The sequence below is a fragment of the Eretmochelys imbricata genome, chromosome 1 (assembly GCF_965152235.1).
Source record: "Eretmochelys imbricata isolate rEreImb1 chromosome 1, rEreImb1.hap1, whole genome shotgun sequence".
NCBI classification, from domain to species: domain Eukaryota; kingdom Metazoa; phylum Chordata; order Testudines; family Cheloniidae; genus Eretmochelys; species Eretmochelys imbricata.
This window is the reverse complement of record NC_135572.1, coordinates 268,891,895-268,914,161: the sequence shown is the minus strand read 5'-3', so window position 1 is coordinate 268,914,161 and position 22,267 is coordinate 268,891,895. Positions and strand designations below refer to the sequence as shown.

At 45.7% G+C, this 22,267-nt stretch overlaps 1 protein-coding gene across 1 annotated transcript in view; it reads right to left on the bottom strand.

Annotated features, from left to right (window-relative positions):
• Positions 1–22,267, bottom strand: part of MEI1 (meiotic double-stranded break formation protein 1) — a 67,318-nt gene that overhangs the window by 6,809 nt on the left and 38,242 nt on the right. Inside the window, exons 21-27 of the mRNA XM_077807596.1 lie at positions 19,195–19,360; positions 17,224–17,328; positions 14,228–14,338; positions 13,427–13,608; positions 6,933–7,014; positions 5,772–5,962; positions 5,240–5,321 (exon numbers count right to left, since the gene is read on the bottom strand). Of these exons, the coding sequence (XP_077663722.1) occupies positions 5,240–5,321; positions 5,772–5,962; positions 6,933–7,014; positions 13,427–13,608; positions 14,228–14,338; positions 17,224–17,328; positions 19,195–19,360 (919 nt within the window). The remainder of the gene's footprint in view (positions 1–5,239; positions 5,322–5,771; positions 5,963–6,932; positions 7,015–13,426; positions 13,609–14,227; positions 14,339–17,223; positions 17,329–19,194; positions 19,361–22,267) is intronic.

Genomic DNA, 22,267 nt, shown 5'->3' with positions numbered 1-22,267 from the left:
CACAAGATTAAGTGATTGGGCCACAAAATGGCAAATGAAATTTAATGTGGATAAATGTAAAGTAATGCACACTGGAAAAAATAACCTCAACTATACATACAATATGATGGGGGCTAATTTAGCTACAACTAATCAGGAGAAAGATCTTGGAGTCATCGTGGATAGTTCTCTGAAGATGTCCACGCAGTGTGCAGCGGCAGTCAAAAAAGCAAACGGGATGTTAGGAATCATTAAAAAAGGATAGAGAATTAGACGGAGAGTATCTTATTGCCCTTATATAAATCCATGGTACACCCACATCTTGAATACTGCATACAGATGTGGTCCCCTCATCTCAAAAAAGATATACTGGCATTGGAAAAGGTTCAGAAAAGGGAAACTAAAAAAATTAGGAGTTTGGAACGGGTCCCATATGAGGGGAGATTAAAGAGGCTAGGACTTTTCAGCTTGGAAAAGAGGAGACTCAGGGGGATATGATAGAGGCATATAAAATCATGAGTGGTGTGGAGAAAGTGAATAAGGAGAACTTATTTACTTGTTCCCATAATATAAGAACTAGGGGCCACCAAATAAAATTAATGGGCAGCAGGTTTAAAACAAATAAAAGGAAGTTCTTCTTCACCCAGCGCAGAGTCAACCTGTGGAACTCCTTGCCTGAGGAGGTTGTGAAGGCTAGGACTATAACAGGGTTTAAAAGAGAACTGGATAAATCCATGGAGGTTAAGTCCATTCATGGCTATTAGCCAGGATGGGTAAGGAATGGTGTCCCTAGCCTCTGTTTGTCAGAGGGTGGAGATGGTTGGCAGGAGAGAGATCACTTGATCATTACCTGTTAGGTTCACTCCTCTGGGGCACCTGGCATTGACCACTGTCGGCAGACGGGATACTGGGCTGGTTGGATCTTTGGCTGACCCAGTATGGCCATTCTTATGTTCTTATTGGTCTATTACTAGATAAAACTGGTGGAATTGTCAATAATAATGAAGAAAAGGTGAGGTCTTCAATAAATGTATCTGTTCTATTTCTATTCTATTCTAATATTTGGGGCAAAAAACAGATGAAATAGTCTCATTAGATAATAACAATCCATTCCACTAGTATCTCAGGAGCATGTTAAACAGAAACTACTAAAGTTGGACATTTTTAAAACACCAGCTTCAGATAACCAGCATCCAAAAGTTTTAAAAGAGCTGGCTGAGAAGTTCGCTGGACCATTAATATTGATTTTCAGTAAGTCTTGGAGTATGGGGAAGTTCCAGAAGACTAGAAGGGTAAACAGAATAACCAGGATAATCGTATGCCAGTAAGCCATATTGATCTCAGGCAAGATAATGGAACAGCTGATATGGGACTTGATTAATAAAGGATTAAGGGAGGGTAATGTAATTAATGCAAATCAACCTTTTTCTTTTTCTGATGAGGTTCTAAGTTTGGTTGATAAAGATCATAGCGTTGACATATTATTCTTAGACTTCTTAAAGGCATTTGATTTGGTACCACACAGCATTTTGATTAAAAAACTAGAACAATATAAAATGAATATAACACACATTAAATAGATTATAAATGGGCTGTGCGATGGTCTACGCCCCTAGTGTAGGGCAGCATGGCCTAGCAGCCACATTCTATAGCGCAGCCCTTAGGTGCAGGGCAGTGTGGCCTAGCGGCCAGAGTCTATGGAGGTGGGGTGCCCACCAAGGGGTGTGACGGCCCCGGTAGGGAGTCCCGGGCCCACCAGACTCCACTGGGCCCCAACCCAGGGCCCTAACAGTGGTGTAGCAACTTGTCACTGACTTAGCAGGGGGGTCCTACCGAAACATGCTGAGATTTCCCGGGTGGGAGGTACCACTCCGTCACCCTCCCTGGGTCACGTCCTGTGGTTAGCTGGGCCTGTCACCTCCGGCAGCTCCTCCAGTCGCCGGGGTTCAGGAGGGCCCAAGGAGGCTCTGATTCCCAGCATAGTCAGGTGCCATGACTGGCCCTCCGCAGGAGCTTCCCAGACAGATCCTTCCCCTGCAGCCTCCAGCCCAGAATGAGCTAGGCTTCCTCCCTTTATACTGCTAGAGCATTTGGAGCATGCCCAGTCCTGCCAGGGAGGTGGGACTTCCTCTGTCAATAATATGGGCCTAACCCTGTCTGGGCTAGTGCAGGGTAAGCAGACCCCGTCACAGGCTGACAGGTCTCAAAATGTAACTGTAAATGGGGAATCATCATCAAGTAGATGTGTTTCCAGCAGGGTTCTGTAGGGATGGTTTCTTGGCCCTAGGCTATTTAATATTTTTATCAATGACCTGGAAGAAAATATAAACTCATCACTGATAAAGTTTGCAGATGACATAAAAACTGGGGAAGTGATAAATAATGAAGAGGACAGGTCACTGATTCAGAGTGATCTGGATTGCTTGGTAAACTGGATGCAAGCAAACCATTTTAATATGGCTAAATGTAAATGTATACATCTAGGAACAAAAAATGTAGGCTACATCGACATGATGGGGGTCTCTATCCTGAGAAGCAGTGACTCTGAAAAAGATTTGGGGGTTGTGGTGGTTAATCACCTGAATGTCAGTTTCCAGTACTGTGGCCAAAAGGGCCAATGTGATTCTTGGATGCTTAAACAGGTGAATCTTGAGTTGGAGTAGAGAGGTTATTTTTTCTCTATTTGGCACTGCTGCAACTGCTGCTGGAATACTATGTCCAGTTCTGGTGCCCACGATTCAAGAAGGATGTTGATAAATTGGAGAAAGTGCAGAGAAAAGACAAGAGAATGATTAAAGGATTAGAAGACATACCTTCTGGTGACAGACTCAAGAAGTTCAATCTGTTTAGCTTAACAAAGAGAAGATTAAGGGGTGACGTGATCATAGTCTGCAACTATCTACATGGGGGAACAAATAGTTAATAATGGGCTCTTCAATCTAGCAGAGAAATGTGTAATATGATCCAATGGCTAGAAGCTGAAGCTAGACAAATTCAGACTGGAAATTAGGTGTAAATTTTTAACAGTGAGGGTAATTAACCATTGGAACAATTTAGCAAGGGTCATGGTCAATTCTCCATCATTGATAATTTGTAAATCAAGATTGGTATTTTTCAAAAATATCTGCTCTAAGAACATCCCCAAAATAATTCCGTGGCCTGGGTTACACAGGAGGTCAGATTAGATGATCATAAAGGTCCCTTTTGCCTTTGGAATCTATGAATGGATCTAAGCAAGCCTCCCAGACATGGGTTAGTGCTCTAAAAATAGTTGTGTAGCCTGCTTTGAAGTTGAACTTGGGCTCTGAAACCTAGGGACGGCAGTGGGCTTCAGATCCTGAGCTCCAGCCTGAAGCCTAGTGTCTATTTTTAGTGCTGTGGTGCAAGCCCCGCAAGTCGGAGTCTTTAGATTCAGGGGAGACCCTAACAGCCCTTAATGCCCACTGACATAGAGTACATGGTCTCTCACCAGACCCAGCCAACTCACTACACCCAACACTGTCATCATGATATTTATCCAAAAGATATTGTGTAAGGCATCATATGAAAGCTAGTAACATGCTGGTTATTAATATCACTGTAAAACGCATGCATTAATGTTATATGTGAAGTTATGAATTCTCTCTAACATGATTGAGACCAGACAGCCTACCCTAGGGAAAGGTAATAAATAGGTCTGTCCTAGACAAAGGAATGTGGGTTTACCTCAATTTAGATATTAGCAATAAACAAAGCTATCAAGTTAAACCAATGGGGGTTATCCTGATCCTGAACTCAAGAAACAGAGAATTATGATGGCTCCTGCATCCCACAGAAAGACAGGAGACTGAACCGCCAAGAGGCCTTCCTGACTTGTAAGACAAACACAGTCCCCTTGGGGCTACAGAGAACAGAGAGGATTCCATATCCTTCACCTTAGGAAAAAAAGGAACCAAGCAATTTGATCATTGCAATGGATCCTGCCAGAAAAAGCTGGAAAGACAACTGTGGGGGAAAGAGATTATCTTGAACAAAGACTGTGTCTTGCTAGATTAAGTTTTAGTCTTTTAGATGCCTGTTTTCACTTGTATTTGCTTGTAACCATTTCTACCTTTATCCCTTTTACTTGATATCACTTAACCATAACTTTTGTTTAATAAACTAGTTTTACCTTTACTATAAGCCCATTCAGTGCTGTGGTTGAAGAGAAGATGTTTTTACCTCAGTTAAATTAAGATGTAATGTACTGACCATTTAACAGAGAAGCAAACTTAATATCCTCAGTGAATGCACAGATAGGTGCTGTGCACTGCAGAGAAACATCACTTTGAGGAGCTGGGTGGCTGGAGTTCACTGATCGTTATCTGCTAGGCAAGGTTTGGGCTGGGAGAGCCTTGAGGAGTTTGCTGGTCAGGAAGACAGATTGGTGGGGCAGGGAGCTGACATAATCTAACCTCCAGCAAAGCTCACTTTTGTTGAGGCAGAGAGGTAACACAGTGACTCACAGCTCTGGGTGTCCCCAGCAGTGTGTTACACCAAGGTCTGAGATTTGCTGCCTTGAGCTCCTCCTTGCTGGGTGGATATACCCTTTGTGACTGATTCGAATGGGTCATGGAGCAGGGAACTTTTCTGTTTCAAGACTGAAGACAGAGCCCACTGCCCTGTATCAGAAGGCTGAAACTAAGGGAAACCTTCTATTCCACTGGCTCAGCTGTAAAAAAAAACCTTCTGTATGCCAGCAGAGCGCACTGTGACATGGGGTTCTTGAGTTCAAATTCTGTGTTGAACTCTTGGTCTCTGGGAATACCACCATTATCCCATTTCCCTGTGCCCCTAACCTGGGACCAAAGTGCAACTGGCAACCTACAGGTAAAAGGCTCCATATCCACTCTTGGGCCCCTCAGTCACTTAACTGTTCTGGCCTCAAGGACTGGAACAAATGCCCTGAAGGTGAAAGGTTCTGAATCCCATTCCCAAGCTATTTAGTCTTTTCAATCATAGCAGACATGAGGATGGGGAACATGATTTTTGTTCTTCTGAAAACCAACCATGGGATGGGTCCGTGACCACAGCAAGGGCTTGATTCTGTAGGGGCCTGGGTATTCTGGCCTCAATCCAACAATGCACTGAAGCACGTGATTAATTTTAGGCACACAGGTAGTTCCTTTGACTTCAATGGGACTATAGCCACAGGCTTGACGTCAGACATGTGTTTGTTGGATCAGGGCCAGCATGCTCAGTAGGACTGAGGCCCAAATGAACAAGGACTGGGCAGGTTTACCGATGCACAGGTTCTTCCTATGCAGGTACTCCATCAAGACCTCCAGGCAGGCAACAACACTCTGAGACAGCAATAGGTCTTTCTGAAAACACAGAGAAAAGAACAAAGGTGATGGTTGTTGAGAGAGGAAAATTCAAGGGACAGGAGGTGCAAAAGGTGTAGCATAGGCAAATTACACTTTTCATCGTCCTCAGGGTATGCAATGTACAATGCACTTACAAAGCCAGCTCTGCTCTCAGTTACACCATAAAGTCATATGAGGCCAGAACTTGCTTCAGAAATTGTAAGACAGAGGAACAGTGTCCCAAGGGAAATGGTGAAAGCATGCTGGTCTGGGCAAAGGCCTAAAGGATATACCGTATATAACAGCCCTGCACTGGCTGTGGTGGGAGAATGTGGTCTAATGCTTCCTTACAGATCAAATTTCTATCATTCTGTAAGGGGTGAAGAAGGGGAGAAATTCCCTTGGGCCATGTTATTTGAGGTGTTTTTCCTCAGACTAATCTGTGTTTAGTTATGTCTGTAAATGTACCTGGACCAGAAGGTTCTGCAGACTGACGACAAGCGAGAGCACCTGCCAAGTGGCCAGTGGATACAGGGAGGCATCGTCCTCTGACGATGATGGCTCTATCCTGCTTTGAGCTGTGGGCTGGACTATGAGCACCAGCAGGGCGGAAGAGAAGTTCTGTCTGAGGATGGCTCGCAGGAACTGAAGGATACTGACTGCACACACAACTGCTTGTTATTACAGCACAACATTTCCCTCCCCCACCCCAACCCCATGAAACCAAAACCATTCCGCACCAAGGAACCCAACCCTGCACATGAATGCCCAGAGCAAAGCCTGGCAGAGGAGAGAAGGAAAAGTTGGATGGATTTATTTTCAGGACCCACTAAAGAGAGATTGCACTGGCTAGCATCTGCAGACATGAATGCCACTAAATTAAGTCCCCACACATCCTGCCCTGCAGCACCACCTCGGTTGTTATTCCAACTCTTGCTCAGTTTCAAGCCCTGTTACCTAACTCTATGGTGGTTTTAAGAAATGAAAAAATATCCACCAGGGATGAACATCACCAAACTCCTTTTACCTTTGCCCCAAGTACCCCAAATCTGTAGTGGACAAACATGGGCGGCACGTGAACTGTCGGCTGGGGGAGGCTAGTCCCCAGCCCTGCCCCTTCGACCTGAGGCCCCGCCCCTTCTGCAGCCCCATCCCCCGCAAGAGCCCAGAGCCCCTCCCACCACAGCCGTCAGCCCCTGCCCCAAGCTAGTGCCCTCAGGCCTGGAGAGCCAGGAGGGTGGTCAGCGCAGCCCCGGTCCCCCCAGCCCCGGAGTGCCGGGAGGGCGGGCGGCACAGGGGGAGCTGCAAGGCGGGAAGCAGGAGGAGGGGGTCTGGGGGTGGAGTGTGGCTGGGGCCATGACTGGCTGTCTGCGGAGGCACAGCCTCCCCCAGCCTATGATACCCACCGCCCATGTGGACAAAGATAAATGCACCAAAGGTGCCAGGCTCCCACCTGCATGTTCACCTCCAGTATGTCAGTCACTCTTATTTCTGTTCTTTTTGCCTTCCAATAGTCTCAACTTCCCTCCCAACATTCTCTCTATCTACTTTAAACAGCCTTGGAACTAAGCAAGTGCCAGTTATTGTTCCCAGGCAACAGAAACATGACCCTAGACAGCCTCTGCATACCTAAGAGCAGCGCAGGCTTCTTCCTTCTGAGGATGACTGCATTCAGGACCTGTTCTACATCCAGAGAGATCATCTGGTGAACCTAGGAGAATGAAACACCAGGGGAAAGAAGAATGAATAAAAGCCTACCTCTGGTGTTGAGTCAACAGGTTATCAGGTGGAAGACTGTCCCCTTAATTGCTCTTAATTCTCATAGATTCCAAGGCCAGAAGGGACCATTTTGTTCATCTAGCCTGACCTCCTGCATAACGCAGGCCATAGAACTTCCCCAAAATAATTCCTACAGCAGATCTTTTAGAAAAACAGCCAGTCTTGATTTAAAAATCACCAGTGGAGAATCCACCACAGCCCTTGGTAAGTGGTTCCAATGGTTAAATACACTCATGGTTAAAAATGTATGCCTTATTTCCAGTCTCAATTTGTCTAGCTTCAACTTCCAGCCACTGGATCATAGAAGACCATTCCCTGATAGACTGAAGAGTCCATTATCAAAATATTTGTTCCCCACAAAGATACCTATAGACTGCAATCACTTCTTTCCCTGCTGTCCTCTGCCTTTCTTTTGCCAATGTCCATAAATGACCATTTGGAAATATGTGACTAGGTAAAGATGACAAGATTTCTGGGGTCAGACTGGGTAAGGAATGACTGGGGCCCAAGCTCCACTTGTTATCCTGCACTCTGCCTGCCTTCCCCAAACAGTTAGTTGTTTCTACTAAAATGATCAGCAGTAAAAGAGATACTGACCAAACCTGTTGCTGGCAGATAAACTGAACTCATTAACACCCCTCAGAGGGCAGTTCACACTTTTCTGCAGGCTCAGGGAGACAGCATGGCATCAGCTCTCATTCACAACCATAAAGGCAAAAAGCTCTGGGCCAGATCTGGCTGCTTTGCGTGACTCCAGCAGTACTGCATGAGCAGCGACGGAACAGCGGAAAGCAGCCAGAGAACAACAGTGGCTCTACCCCTCCCCCCCATTTTAAGGAAAGCTTAAATTCTTCAGAAACTGAGGGGACTTCCAGAGAAATACCACTGAAGTGTCTCACTGCTCAGCCTGATCCCCGAGCCATTCCTAAGTGCCCACCACCTATCCTGCATCCATGGGTACTTTAATTACCTCTGACTGATACTGGAGAGCTCTCTGCGGCAGTACCCGTGTAAGCTGTCATGCCAATCAAGTGCTGTGGAATTTAAGAGATAGGCTTACAAGACAGTAAATGCTCACATCCCAGTGATCAATATGGGCTGGGAAAACCAAACCTGGGTCTCCCAAAAGACACAGCACAGCATTGGCCACTAGGATAAAACAAGCCCTGGAACCTTCACAACATCACAGTCTTGAAGAGTGTGTTCCGGAGGAGAAAGTGTAAGTGAGATGACAAACTGTGACTGATTTGTCTCAGGGTCTCTATTCCTCACCTGGTATCTCATGATGTTAGGTTTGTAAGCCCTGAGAAGCTGAGCCTTTTGCAGGTTACAGATATATCCGATGGACAGGTTAGAAACACATCGATCCTTCTATGGAAAAGTCCAGTGCTGCAAGGGATTACAAGGGGCTACACACCCATCAAGGGGCCCAAAACCTGTGCACCCTTTCCTGGCCATGTAGACTTAGTCCCCAATCCTGCACAAGTTTACACACTTGGGTAACTTCACTGACTATGGCCTGGTCTACGTGACGAGTTTATGTCGGATTTAGCAGCGTTAAATCGAATTGACCCTGCACCCATCCACACAATGAAGCAATTTTTTTTGACATAAAGGGCTCTTAAAACCGATTTCTGTACTCCTCCCCAATGAGGGGATTAGCGCTGAAATAGACACCGCCATTTCGAATTAGGGTTAGTGTTGATGCAATTCGAAGGTATTGACCTCTGGGAGCTATCCCACAGTGCACCATTGTGACCGCTCTGGACAGCACTGTGAACTTGGATGCACTGGCCAGGTGTACAGGAAAAGCCCCAGGAACTTTTGAATCTCATTTCCTGTTTGGCCAGGCGAGCTCATCAGCCCAGGTGACCATGCAGTCCCAGAATTGAAAAAGAGCTCCAGCATGGACCGAATGGGAGGTACTGGATCTGATCGCTGTATGGGGAGAGGAATCCGTGCTATCAGAACTACGTTCCAAAAGACAAAATGCCAAAACATTTCAAAAAATCTCTGAGGCCATAAGGGACAGAGGCTACAGCAGGGACGCAACACAGTGCCGCTTGAAACTTAAGGAGCTCAGACAAGCCTACCAGAAAACCAAAGAATGAAACGGACACTCCGGGACAGAGCCCCAGACATGCTGCTTCTACGCTGAGCTGCATGCAATTCTGGGGGGACCGCCACCACTACCCCACCCCTGTCCGTGGACTCCAATGATGGGGTACTCTTTGCCAAGGCTGAGGATTTTGCGGATGCGGAATAGGAGGAGGAGGAGGACGAGCTTGAGGAGTGCACACAGCACACCGTTCTCCCCGACAGCCAGGATCTTTTTATCATCCTGACTGAAATACCCTCCCAACCCAACCAAGCTGGAGAAGGGACCTCTAGTGAGTGCACTTTTTTAAATATAACACGTTATAAAAGCAAGCGTTTTTTAATGATTATGTAGCCCTGAGGACTTGGGATGCATTCGTGGTCAGTACAGCTACTGGAAAAGTCTGTTAACGTGTCTGGGGATGGAGCGGAAATCCTCTAGGGACATCTCCATGAAGCTCTCCTGGAGGTACTCTAAAAGGCTTTGCAGAAGTTTTCTGGGGAGAGCAGCCTTATTCCGTCCTCCATGGTAGGACACTTTACCACGCCATGCTAGTAGCAAGTAATCTAGTATCATTGCATGACAAAGCCCAGAAGCATATGGTCCCAGTATTTGCTGGCATTCAAGCAACATCCGTTCTTTATCTCTCTGTGTTACCCTCAGGAGAGTGATATTGTTCATGGTAACCTGGTTGAAATAGAGGAATTTAATTAAGGTGACACTCAGAGGTGGCCATTCCTACTGGGCTGTTTGCCTGTGGCTGAAAAGAAATCCTCCCCGCAGTTAGCCACATGGTGCGGGGGGGCGGAGGGGGGAACGCTGGCGCTGAACTGTTCGCGTTTGGCTAGCAGAGATCTTCCCTGATACCAGCCACAGAGTGGGGTGAAGGGTAAAGCGATCATCCCAGAGAATTGGATGCGGGGGCATTAGTTTGGTTTCTGCTGCTGCACGTTAACAGGAAAACCGCAGCACTAAATGGCCAACTCAACGTGCTTTGCTTGGTATGGTAGAGGAGGGTGCTGCTGTTATGAAGGTTGCAGAAGCCGAAAGACTGTGGCTTACCATGGCCGCCTGCAAGCCGAATTCTGTTGCCCGGCACTGCGTGTGTGATCTCTAACACCAAAGCCGCAAGCACTCAATATAAGATGCAAAATGCGACCTTGTACCAAAATCACATGTGTTATGTAATGTGAATAGTGTTGCTCACCGTGAAAGAGTATAGCCATTGTTCTGTAAAATGTATCTTTTTAAATACTTCACTCCCTTTTTTTCCTCCAGCAGCTGCAAATGTTTCAAGCCTCCCTCCTCCGTCCCAAAGGCTATCTCAGATAAGGTGGTGAAAAAAACGCACGTGCGATGAAATGTTCTCTGAGCTCATGCAGTCGTCTGGCACTGACAGAGCTCAGCAGAACGTGTGGAGGGACACAATAGCAGAGTACAGGAAAGCGGCCGATGAACGTGAGGAGAAGTGGCGGCAGGAAGATCAGAGGAAGAATGATGCAATGCTGGGGCTACTGCGGAATCAAACGGGCATGCTCCGGCGTCTGGTGGACGTTCATGAACGGCAGCAGGATCAGAGACTGCTGCTGCAGCCTCTGTTTAACTGCCCTCCCTCCTCCCCAAGTTCCATAGCCTCCTCACCCAGATGCCCCAGAATGCTGGGGGCGGGGGGAGGGGGCGCGCTCCGGGCACCCGACCACTCCACCACAGTGGACAGCCCAAGCAACAGAAGGCTGTCATTCAACAAGTTTTGAAGTGGCCTTTTCCTTCCCTCCTACCTTCCTCCCACACCCCACCCAGACTACCTTGTGAGTTATCTCCCTATTTTTATAATCAATTAATAAAGAATATAAGTTTTTTAAACGATAGTGACTTTATTTCCTTTGCAAGCAAGCTGTGATCGAAGAGGGGAGGGCGGGTGGCCTACAGAGAATTTAGAGGCAACCAAGGGGGCGGGTTTTCATCAAGGAGAAACAAACAGAAGTGTCACACAGTACCCTGGCCAGTCATGAAACTGGTTTTCAAAGCTTCTCTGATGCACAGCGCTTCCTGCTGTGCTCTTCTAATTGCCCTGGTGTCTGGCTGCGCGTATTCAGCGGCCAGGCAATTTGCCTCAACTTCCCACCCCGCCATAAATGTCTCCCCCTTATTCTCACAGAGATTGTGGAGCACACAGCAAGCAGCAATAACAGTGGGAATACTGGTTTCACTGAGGTCTGAGTGAGTCAGTAAACTGCGCCAGCAACCTTTAAATGTCCAAATGCACACTCTACCACCATTCTGCACTTGCTCAGCCTATAGTTGAACAACTCCTTACTACTGTCCAGGGTGCCTGTGTAAGGCTTCATGAGCCATCGCATTAAGGGGTAAGCTGGGTCCCCAAGGATAACTATAGGCATTTCAATGTTCCCAACAGTTATTTTCTGGTCTGGAAGTAAATCCCATCCTGCAGCCATTTAAACAGACCAGAGTTCCTGAACACGCGAGCGTCATGAACCTTTCCCGGCCATCCCACGCTGATGTTGGTGAAACATTCCTTGTGATCCACCAGTGCTTGCAGCACCATTGAAAAGTACCCCTTGCGGTTTATGTACTGTCTGCTCTGGTGGTCCGGTCCCATGATAGGGATATGCGTTCCGTCTATAGCCCCACCACAGTTAGGGAATCCCATTGCAGCAAAGCCATCCACTATGACCTGCACATTTCCCAGAGTCACTACCTTTGATAGCAGCAGCTCAATGATTGCGTTGGCTACTTGCAACACAGCAACCCCCACAGTAGATTTGCCAACTCCAAATTGATTACCGACTGACCGGTAGTTGTCTGGCGTTGCAAGCTTCCACAGGGCTATTGCCACTCACTTGTGAACTGTGAGGGCTGCTCTCATCTTGGTATTCTTGCGCTTCAGGGCAGGGGAACGCAAGTCACAAAGTTCCATGAAAGTGCCCTTACTCATGCAAAAGTTTCGGAGCCACTGGGAATCATCCCAAACTTGCAACACTATGCGGTCCCACCACTCTGTGCTTGTTTCCCGGGCCCAGAATCAGCGTTCCACAGCATGAGCCTGCCCCAGTAACACCATGATCTCCAAACTGCCGGGGACTACGGTTTTAAAGAAATCTGTGTTCACGTCCTCATCACCGCACTGCTGTCACCTCCTCGCCTGGTTTTTCAGGTGCTGGTTCTGCATAAACTGCACGATAACGTGCAAGGTGTTTACAATGGTCATAACTGCTCCGGTGAGCTGAACGGGCTCCATGCTTGCTATGCTATGGCGTCTGCTCGGGCAATCCAGGGAAAAGGATGCGTAATTATTGTCTGCCGTTGCTTTCATGGAGGGAGGGAGGAAGGGACTGACGACATTTACCCATAACCACCCGCAAAAAAATGTTGGCCCCATCAGGCATTGGGAGCTCAGCCCAGAATTCCAATGGGCAGCGGGGACCGGGGGAACTGTGGGATAGCTACCCACAGTGCACCGCTTGGAATGTCGACGCTTGCCACGGTACTGTGGACGCACACCGCCGAATTAATGTGCTTAGTGTGGACGCACGCACTCGACTTTATACAATATGTTCCCAGAAATCGACTTCTGTAAAATCGGAGTACTTTCATAGTGTAGACATGGCCTATGAGTATCTCCGCTAACTTCAGTAGGACTACTCACGAATCAATTTCAGCATTTGCGTAAATGTTTTCAGGATCAGAGCCTAAGTTCACGCCATTGAGGCTTTAACTCCATTTTATCACAAAGGAATGGTATGAGGCACCAGCATATATATTTAGAGGGGAAGGTCACCCCCTTGCATTGGTGTTAGAATATACTCCATTCACAGTTACCTGTAATTCCAATAGAGAGCACCAACAAAATGGTTTATAATTTACAGAATGGTTGTTAGCCTCCTGAAAAGCACCTTTAAAATGTGTCACTCTCTCACAGAGAGTTTAGCTTTTTGAGAGGAAAGGGGAGTTTGGAGATTTTTCCCCAGGATCACCACCCTTCTCCTGAGCCCTCAAATGGTCTACATCTTAGCTAGCCACTGGATAGGATTCCTAGCCCCCTGCCAGGCTGGGACAGCACGAGACCAGAACTAGGAATCCCCTGAACAGAACAGTGCAGTAACTGCAAGGGCCAGCAGAGTCCAGGCCAATGTGAATCATTTCTGCCTGTGAACAGGGATTTTATTTTAGCATGATGATGACTGTTCCCTCACAGCTCGGGTTCTGGCTTGACAGCAGTTCTAACCTCAGAGTTGAAACGGTGCTGATGAGCTAAGAGGGAAGCAGTCAGCAGCCAAGCAGAGCAGAGAAGCGCCTCTTCTGATGAAGATAAAGCGGGTCCAGAGCGACAGGGCCACATCCAGGTGAGTTCCAAAACCTTCTGGAGCAACTCCAGCAAAGGCACACTAGAGAGCAGCACAGCCACCACTATGCAGGAGAAAAGGGTACAACAGGCTTCAAGAGTCTGCTGGAATGGCATAGAAGGAATCAGCATGTATGTGACACAAGTGATTTAAGCAAGCCACTACAATCAAGAGGCAACCAAAAAAACCCACAGGGCACAGCTCCTCAGACCAGTGGTCAGTTTAGTCTGGCATTCCACCTTGTGCCACACAGGTGCGATCCCTGATACAGCTAATAGAATAAACAGCATTCAAATAATCTAGTACGGTGGCCATCTTAATTTTTCTCTCTATATTATTATTTAATTGGGGGTAGAGCCTGAAAGCCCCAGTCAGGCATCAGGGCCCCACTGTGCTAGCTAGCTATTGTACGAACAAGTAAAACAAAGCTAGTCCCATGCTCCACAGTGGCCAATACCTGAACCCTGAAGCAAAAAATAAAAACCACACCCCAACCCCATAATGCACCTGGCCAACTGCATAATGCTGTAAATAGAAGGAAAAAACGCCTTCTTGACTTCCACATGGAGTTGATCAGTTGTCATTGATTGCCCTTATTACCTTTGTTAGCCCAGCTACAACCCGATGAGACTAAGTCAGTGAAATCATCCAACCCCACATCATTTGACACAACTCCACTTCACCTCTCTGTTGACTACATGTTGTTGTCTGGTGAAGGCTCCAATATAGGAAGTTCAAGGAAGGCTGCAGCAGCTCAACATCTCCTGGTCTGCATTTCCCACAAAGGTCACTGACTAGGAGACAGAACGCTATATATCAGTACACAGCACCCTCAGAAATATCTGATATAAAGACAATTCTGAGCAGCTCACTACAAGAAAGATGCCATTTAACTGGAGAGAATTCAGATAAGAACAACAAAATGATGGATGGGCTGGAGGGATTGAGGAAAATTAACAAAACTAACAGAATACTTTGGCTAAACAAAGAGTACAAATTAATGCAGCACCCCAGGTGTGCATGGTGCATAGCACATACAGACTGACAGGCCCTGCAACAAAGAGACTATGTTCTATACTAGACAGACTGCAGCAACGGATAACAACAGCAAAACAAAGGGTTGGGGCAGAGAGCATGGGAGGATGAGGGACCCAACAGTGATGGACTGGGAGATAAACTGATTGTTACATGTGTATATTGTTTGTTCATAACATCAAACATTTGGGGATGATGTCTAGCAAGAAGGCCTGGGAGGAGGTTAAGGACTGAAAGGCTAAGCATAGAACTGCCATATCAGACCAGCACCATGGTCCATCCAGTCCTGTATTCCGTCTCATAGAAAGGCCAGCACCAGATACTTTAGAGGAAAGTGCAAGAAACACCATGATGAATTGCCTGCCCGTTTATTATTTGTGTTGCAATACAGCCTGGAGGCTCCAACCCCAGTATGCTAGGTTAGTACAAACATAACAAAAAGACAGTGCCCTACTCAGAAAAGCTGACAGTCTAAAAGGAGATGCTTCTTCCTAACCCTGACCTCTTTAGTTAGCTCAGTGGTTCCCAAACTGAGGTTCGTGAACCCCTGGGGGTTCACGAAATGTTACAGGGGGTTCTCGGGAAAAAAATCCCTAAGGGCAGACAGAGCTGTCCATATGGACCCCGGGCAGCCCGGGGCCAGCAGCCCGGAGCCTTGAGCACTTCCAAGAGCTAATTAGATCAAAGCAAGCATATCTATCACAGCAAGGAGATTTAAACTTCAAGACTCCTTATACTAAATAGAAAGGGAGGTGGATATTTTTGCTGTTTTTAAAATTAAATAGGCTGCTAGTGTTGTTTTTAAATTATTATGAAGAACAAGTTTGAGCTTTGTGGTAACGTGCACTGTTTGCCTGGACTGCTCAAGACCTGACTGCTTGTGTAGGAGGAACTCTTGAGTTGGCTTCTTAAATACCTTCATGCTGTTTCACATCTGATACTCCTTGATGAAACATAGGAGCCAGAGGCACCAGTACAGGGGGGACGACGAGGGTCATGTGTCGCCCCCACGTCAGCACGCCCCGCCGGCGGATCCCTCCCCTTTTTCCCTGGCAGCCCCCCCAGGCTCTCCACTTTTCCAGCGGTGCCCCCCCAGGCCCTGGGGTGCATATGGGCTTCGCCCCAGCACCGTTTTTTTCTACTGGCACCTCTGATAGGAGCCTTGTCTTATAACAGGTTTAATCAAAAGTGATACAAGCTACAAAAGTGAGATCTTGGAGGAGTGTTGCTGTTTTCATCATGTAACAAAAATACTGTAATGATAAATAATAATGAATAGTGTGTAATAAGCATCTCATAAAAACAAATTTTATATTTCCAAGATCACTGCTTTTATCATTTATGCTGAGGTAAGGGAGAAAATCCTTGGAAATATTAATTTTTAGGAGGGGGTTCACGAGACTTGACATTTTAGTGAAAGGGGTTCGCAGGTTGTTGAAGTTTGGGAACCACTGAGTTAGTTGCTACATGAGAATCTGTGGAATAGTCACAAGGAAAGTAATGGAAGCACCAAAGTGTGGATCTTTCAATGGAATAGCGTCCCCGCACCCCACCCCGGGCGGCGCTATTCTATTGAAAGGATAGCACCTGAAGAACACTGTAAAGAATATCCCTGCATTGGCCATGGTGGGAAATAGGAGAGGAGGGAGCAGATGATCTAGTAACCTCATTTCCATCTCTCATGTCTATGATAACTGAGAAGTTTGCATGACACGTCCATCTGCTGTCCCCATATGCACAGAGAGGTGAAAGGGTATGTTCCAGCAGCCCAAAGCACATCTTTGAGGCCTGCCATGAAAAGGCCCATCTGATTTCATTTTCCTACACGCAGTTTCCCCTTCTCTGCCTTCTCTGCAGAGGGAGAACTGGAATAAACTGAGAAAGGAGGAGGGAGATTTTCTGCTCCTGAGGAATGGAGACAAATACAGAAGTACACAGATGGGTTTCAGAAGGGAAAGAGAGATGTGACATAACTACGTAGGCAAAAAGGAGCAACAGAGGTTCAAAATCTTGTCTGAAGGAGTCTGGAGTAATTTTCATCTGCCTAAAGCCCTGGCTATTGCATTTCCCTCCAGCTACATGTGAAAGCTAAGCACAATACCCAGCCTCATTCTCTGGTTCCCTTTGGCTGCTGGACGCTAGACGTATCCTCCACTGCTATGTTGGAAACCCAGTTCAAACCTCATTCCCAGGACTATGAGTAAGGCAGAGACCATCTGCTCAGCCACTGGTGCGGGACGCCTGCAAGCAATGAATTGCACATCAGCAACCCACTCCAGCCACCTAAGGGGCACCAGTGATGGACTCCATTCTCATCCAGTCCAGTCCCACCCAAAGGGAAAAAACTGTGGCCTTGATGTGAGGTCTCAGGCAACAAAGGTGCTTTAAAGGCAGGAAGCAGAGGAAACACTCTCACAGCTTGAGCCTCATTTATTGTACAGATGCTTTGCACCACACTCTGATGGTGGAAAAGGACCTTTAAGTGACTGTAAATGTGATGTAACTTACTGCCACGGCAGTGTAATGGGACCTGAGCTCCAATAAGAACCAGGCCCTTGGACTCAGTACAGAACTGCTGGGTTAGAGCACCCTGGGGAATGCAGAATCACATCCCAACAGGAAAACAATGGATGCAGAGGCTCACCATGGTGAAGCAGCTTGAAGTCTGTGCTGTCCAGCTCTCTCTCAGCCTCATTCCTCAGCTGCACCAGGAAGAGAAGGCTCAGCAACAGAGGCAGGTTCTTGCTAGCTAAGAAAGGATATGAAGAGTTGGTCAATGCATGCCATCCTCCTGCTGTCTGATAGGTACTGCACATTTTGGAGCTGGGGGGAGGAGGAGTTGTAAACTAACTGCCACAATCTCTGCCATCCCAAACCCCTTGTTCACTCTAGATCAGGGCTGAGCTTCCTTCCCTTCAACAGCTGGGTCCCACCAACACTGTTCTAGATTAGCTAGAGAAGAGCAAAAAGGATGGGATATGGGGTAATACTTCCTCTCCCAGGAGGCCAGAGCCCCTTCAGCACAGAACTTGGGTTTCACTTTCTTAGTGAGCCATTTAAGAGACTCTCTCACCTACATTTTTACAAAAGGGTCCAAAACCCTCTGAGAAGCTGGAAAGCATTTCTTTCCATTCTGATGCTTCTTGTCCCAAATGTTTATCCATCTTAGGTAATTATGTGGCACCTCACACTCTAATGTATTGATCCTCACAACGCCCCTGGGATGTAAGGGAGCATTAGTATCTTCATTTTGCAGATGGGAAACTGAGGCACGTGGTGACTGAACAACTTACACAGGATCACAAAGGATGGCTGCGGCAGAGCAGGGAATTGAAGCTGTGTCTCCAGAGCTTCAGTCCTCAATCTTAACCACAAAGCCATCTTTCCTCCCCTGCCTCTACCTGAGCTTCTATCTGCTGGGCAGCACACAGGTGAATAGTTACATATGTGTGTGTGTTTGTACATGTGTCTGAGTGATATATGCAGGATGAATTACCATAGGCTTAGAAAAACTTTTCCAAATGCTGCTCAGGGGATTTTCCTTTTGGGAGGGGAGGTTTAACTGTTTTTTAAAATCCACTTGGGGTTCAGAGAACTTGAGCCCAAAGCCCTCTGGTTATTTATACAAGTTTTCCAGATACACTGCCCCTTCCCCTGACCTGCCACAGACCTTGTCAAAGGGGCCACCTCCAGTGGGAGGCAAGAATTCAAGTCTCCGAGGCTCATTCAGTCGTTGGCTTCCCAGATGAGACTATGAATAAATGGGCCACAGCCAGCATAAACCGCAACACAAGCAGTGCCTGTGATGTTAGGAATACAGGAACTGCAATGGTAGATCAGACCTCAGATCTATCTTGCCTAGTACTCTGTCTCTGACAGTGGCCAGCACCAGATGCTTCAGAGGAAGGTGTAAGAACCCTGACAGTAGGCAGAGGTGGGATAATCTGCACCCATGTTGTTACCTATGCACTAGGAACTGTACTGAGCTCCACCAACTCATGCTGCATAGAGAGCTGAACAGAAAAGAGACAGGAATGACTTTCAGTCACTAGCTACCTGAGGGTGTGTCTACATGGGACATATACTGGCAGAACTCTACAGCTATAGTTATACTGATATAACTTTCTGTGGGTACATTCTTTTACCCCAGAATCAGAATGCCTTTTTAAAATTTAATTCAGACCACTTTCAAAGTGACATAAGCAAACCAGAAAAGGCACTTGGATTCTGGAATAAAAGTGTGTCCACATGGGGAGTTATATCAGTGTAACTATAGTGGTACAGTACTGCCGCTAAATGTCCCCATGTAGACAAGCTCTGTCATTAGGGCCTGGTCTACATTTAAATCTCATGCCAGCAAAGCTATGTCAGGTAGGGGTGTGATTTTTTTGACTAGCATAGCTATGCCAGTACAAGCCCTAATGTATATGCTGTGTATTTCGGGAAATTGGTATAATCCATATCTCCACTTGCAGGGTTTCCTATGTAGGCAAGGCCTAGATTAGAACCAGTAACTCAGAAATCAAAGGCTTTTTATCCTAGATTTAGCCCCTTGAGCTATCCAGTCCTTTCATAAACTTTATCATGTGTGTCCCTAATTACACGTGGGATTCACCTCGTAAAGTGGTGGAGCTGCTCTCCACTAGAAGCTGCTGCAGGATCTGTAGAAACTGACTCCGAAGGAGGTCACAAACAACAACATCCTCATTTCTTTTCAGAAACATACTCAAGGTCATCAAAACCTTGTGAGCCACTTCTGTGGTGCTCAGGCAGACCAGGTCCTGAAAGGGAAGAAGTGCAGACATTACCTTTCGGTCTTCATTAAGCAGAAGTCATTGTTGTTCACTATCATTATGCTACATTGGTTCCTTGGGAGACACCCTAGTGATGTGGATGTTCAAACTAAGTATGGCCATTAAGCAGAGTGTATTGTATAACATAGGTAGGCTCTCCTCTTTGATAGCCAAACACCTTCTGTAAGTGGGCTGTTAGAATTAATATATTGATATGTGGCTATCAAGTGCATAGGCATAGGAAGTAATACAAGCTGAAGGCCAAGAATTTTAAAAACAAGTGCCTGAAGATAGGCACCCAAATCAGTGGACTGAGTTTCAAGAGTGTTGAGCAGCCCGCGACTTTCATGGGGAACTACTGCTTTGAAAAATCAGGCCACTTATGGTAAGTGCCTAAATATGGATTTATGAGCCTAACTTTAGGTACTTTGTTTTAAAGTTCTTGACCTAGAAGCCTAGCACATATAGAAGCATTATAACTGATAAAAGTGATCAACTGTGTGACACATAAACCAAATATTCCTAGAATCACTGAAATTAGAAATGGAAAAGACTTGTATCGATCACCTAGTCCATCCCCGCCCCCAGCATAGTCCTTCCTGGAGTCTCATAGCTAAATTTCCACTAGCTCTGGACAAGATTCAGCACAGCACTTAAGCACGTGCTTTACTTTATGCATGTGCTTCAGTGTTTGCTGAACAGGAAAGGACTTAAGTACGTGCTTAAAGTTAAGCTTATGTTTAAGTGCTTTGGTGAATTGGGACCTATGAAGACTGGGGTAGAAAATACTGAGACTATTATAATGCCATCCTATAAATCAGCAGTATTCCCTCACCTGGAATAACAGACTGAGCTCTGGCTGCGGCATCTCAAAAAAGTATAGCCAAAACAGAAAGGATTCAGAGAGAGGCCACAAAAATACTTTGAAGGATAGAGAGATTTCCATATGAAGAGAGACTGAAAATATGGGGACTGTTCAGAGAGGAGTACGAGGAGACATAATGGAAGTATAAATGTAATGAATGCTTCAGAGAAGGTAAATTGAGCACTCCTATTTACCCTTGTTTGTAATACAAGAACAGGGGGACATTCAGTAAAGCAGAAAGACAACACATTTAAGAGTGATAAAAGGAAATCCTTCATGCAATTATGTATAATTGCCCTGTAGAACTCACTGCAACGAGATATAAAGATTTGAATTCTATTAAGCAAGGATTAGATATCTATATGGATAATGAGAACATCCACAGTTATATTAACAGGATAAAATATTTCCAAGAGATAGAAACCCTTAGGCTTACATGCATGAGCTGACCACTTATTTCCCAGGGTTAGGAAAAAACTTCCCTTATGAGCAAGTTTTTTCATCATCCATTATGGGGTTTCTTGCATCTTCCTGTGAGATACAGGATACTGATCACCACAAGAAATAGACCAGTGGTCTGACCCAAAAAGTCCTTTGTTCTTAACACAATACAACACCGTTCCTACGAGCTACTGCTTATATTTAGTATTGAATTCACTCCAGGGTGGCCTTCATCTGTACAGGTCAGGAATATAATCAAAAATTGGCAGAATGTCTTCACTGTGTACATTTTTTTCTTTTTTTTACTCAGGAGCTAACGGTCCCAAATGAAGCCACGCACCATCTGTCCTATCTAATCCAGAATTTTAATAAGAACAGCTAAGCAAATAAAACATTTTGGGAAGGATATTCATTTTTGTCTTCCTGTGACAAGTCTTCCATTTTACAAGAGTTTTAACTTGCCCTAACAGATGGTGGTTATTTTTCTCATAAATTTGGTTTATAACTGATGGAATATTTATACCAAGACACTGGACTGTTTGATTAGCTCATCTAAATTCAAACTGATCATGCTGTACCCCTGCAGAGAGGTGAATTGCCAATATCTGTGATTTACTGTAGTTTACTTTAAAACCTGAAACAGAGCTAAATTAATTTCTTTCTGTAGGAGTGCATGGCAAAGAGAAAATGGGAAAATGGGAACATAATATCATTCACAAATGATGCAATTTGTTTTTCTTTTACCTGTTTATACCTGTAATATTTAACCTGATTTTAGTTTGCTGAATGAAGGGTTTCAAAATTATTGTGAAAGATAATGGGGTAGATAAGTCATCCTGGGGCATCCCTCCTTTTAATTCACATTGATTTGTCAGCTCATCCTTCACTTTCACTGATTCTCTGGAAATGTCAATTGCCTGAATACTGTTTCGTATTCTGGAATCTAGTCTCAAATGGTGAAGGATTTCTCTAAGAAATGTCCATTCTGTCTGTTGGCCCTTTCAGGAACTGGAGAGAAAAAAATACTTTGCAACCTCTTTGACCAGGCCAGATGTACCAACACCCCAAGCCCTGTGTATGCTGCCTTGTATGTGCCTATTCATAATAAAACCTACCTTGTTTCTTAATTATTTTGGGAGGCTGTTTATCCAAGAGCATGCTATTACTTTATCTAAAAGCTTAGCCGTTTTAGTAATGAAATAGGTCTCTATTCTGATATATAGTATCCTTATCAGGTTTGGGAAGAAATAACAACACAATTGTTATGCTTCCCCTACAGATTCAGGCCATACAGATTTGCCTGAAGAGATGTTAAATACATTTGCTATGTGAAAAGCTAACTTATCTTAGTCTTATCAAAGAGCTCTCCTTTACAGCCACCAAGGGCTTGATACTTTCATAATGACACTGTGTCACTGACTTCAGTGGAGCTACACTGATTTACATCAGCTGAGGATCTGGCTCATTATTCCAACTGCTGGGAGAACCTTGCCTCGTTGATCCCAAAGGCTTCAGATTTCAGTTTTTGTAAGAGCAGCACAGGGTGCTATTTACAGTCCTGGGAATCCTGGGAATAGCACAAAGAAACA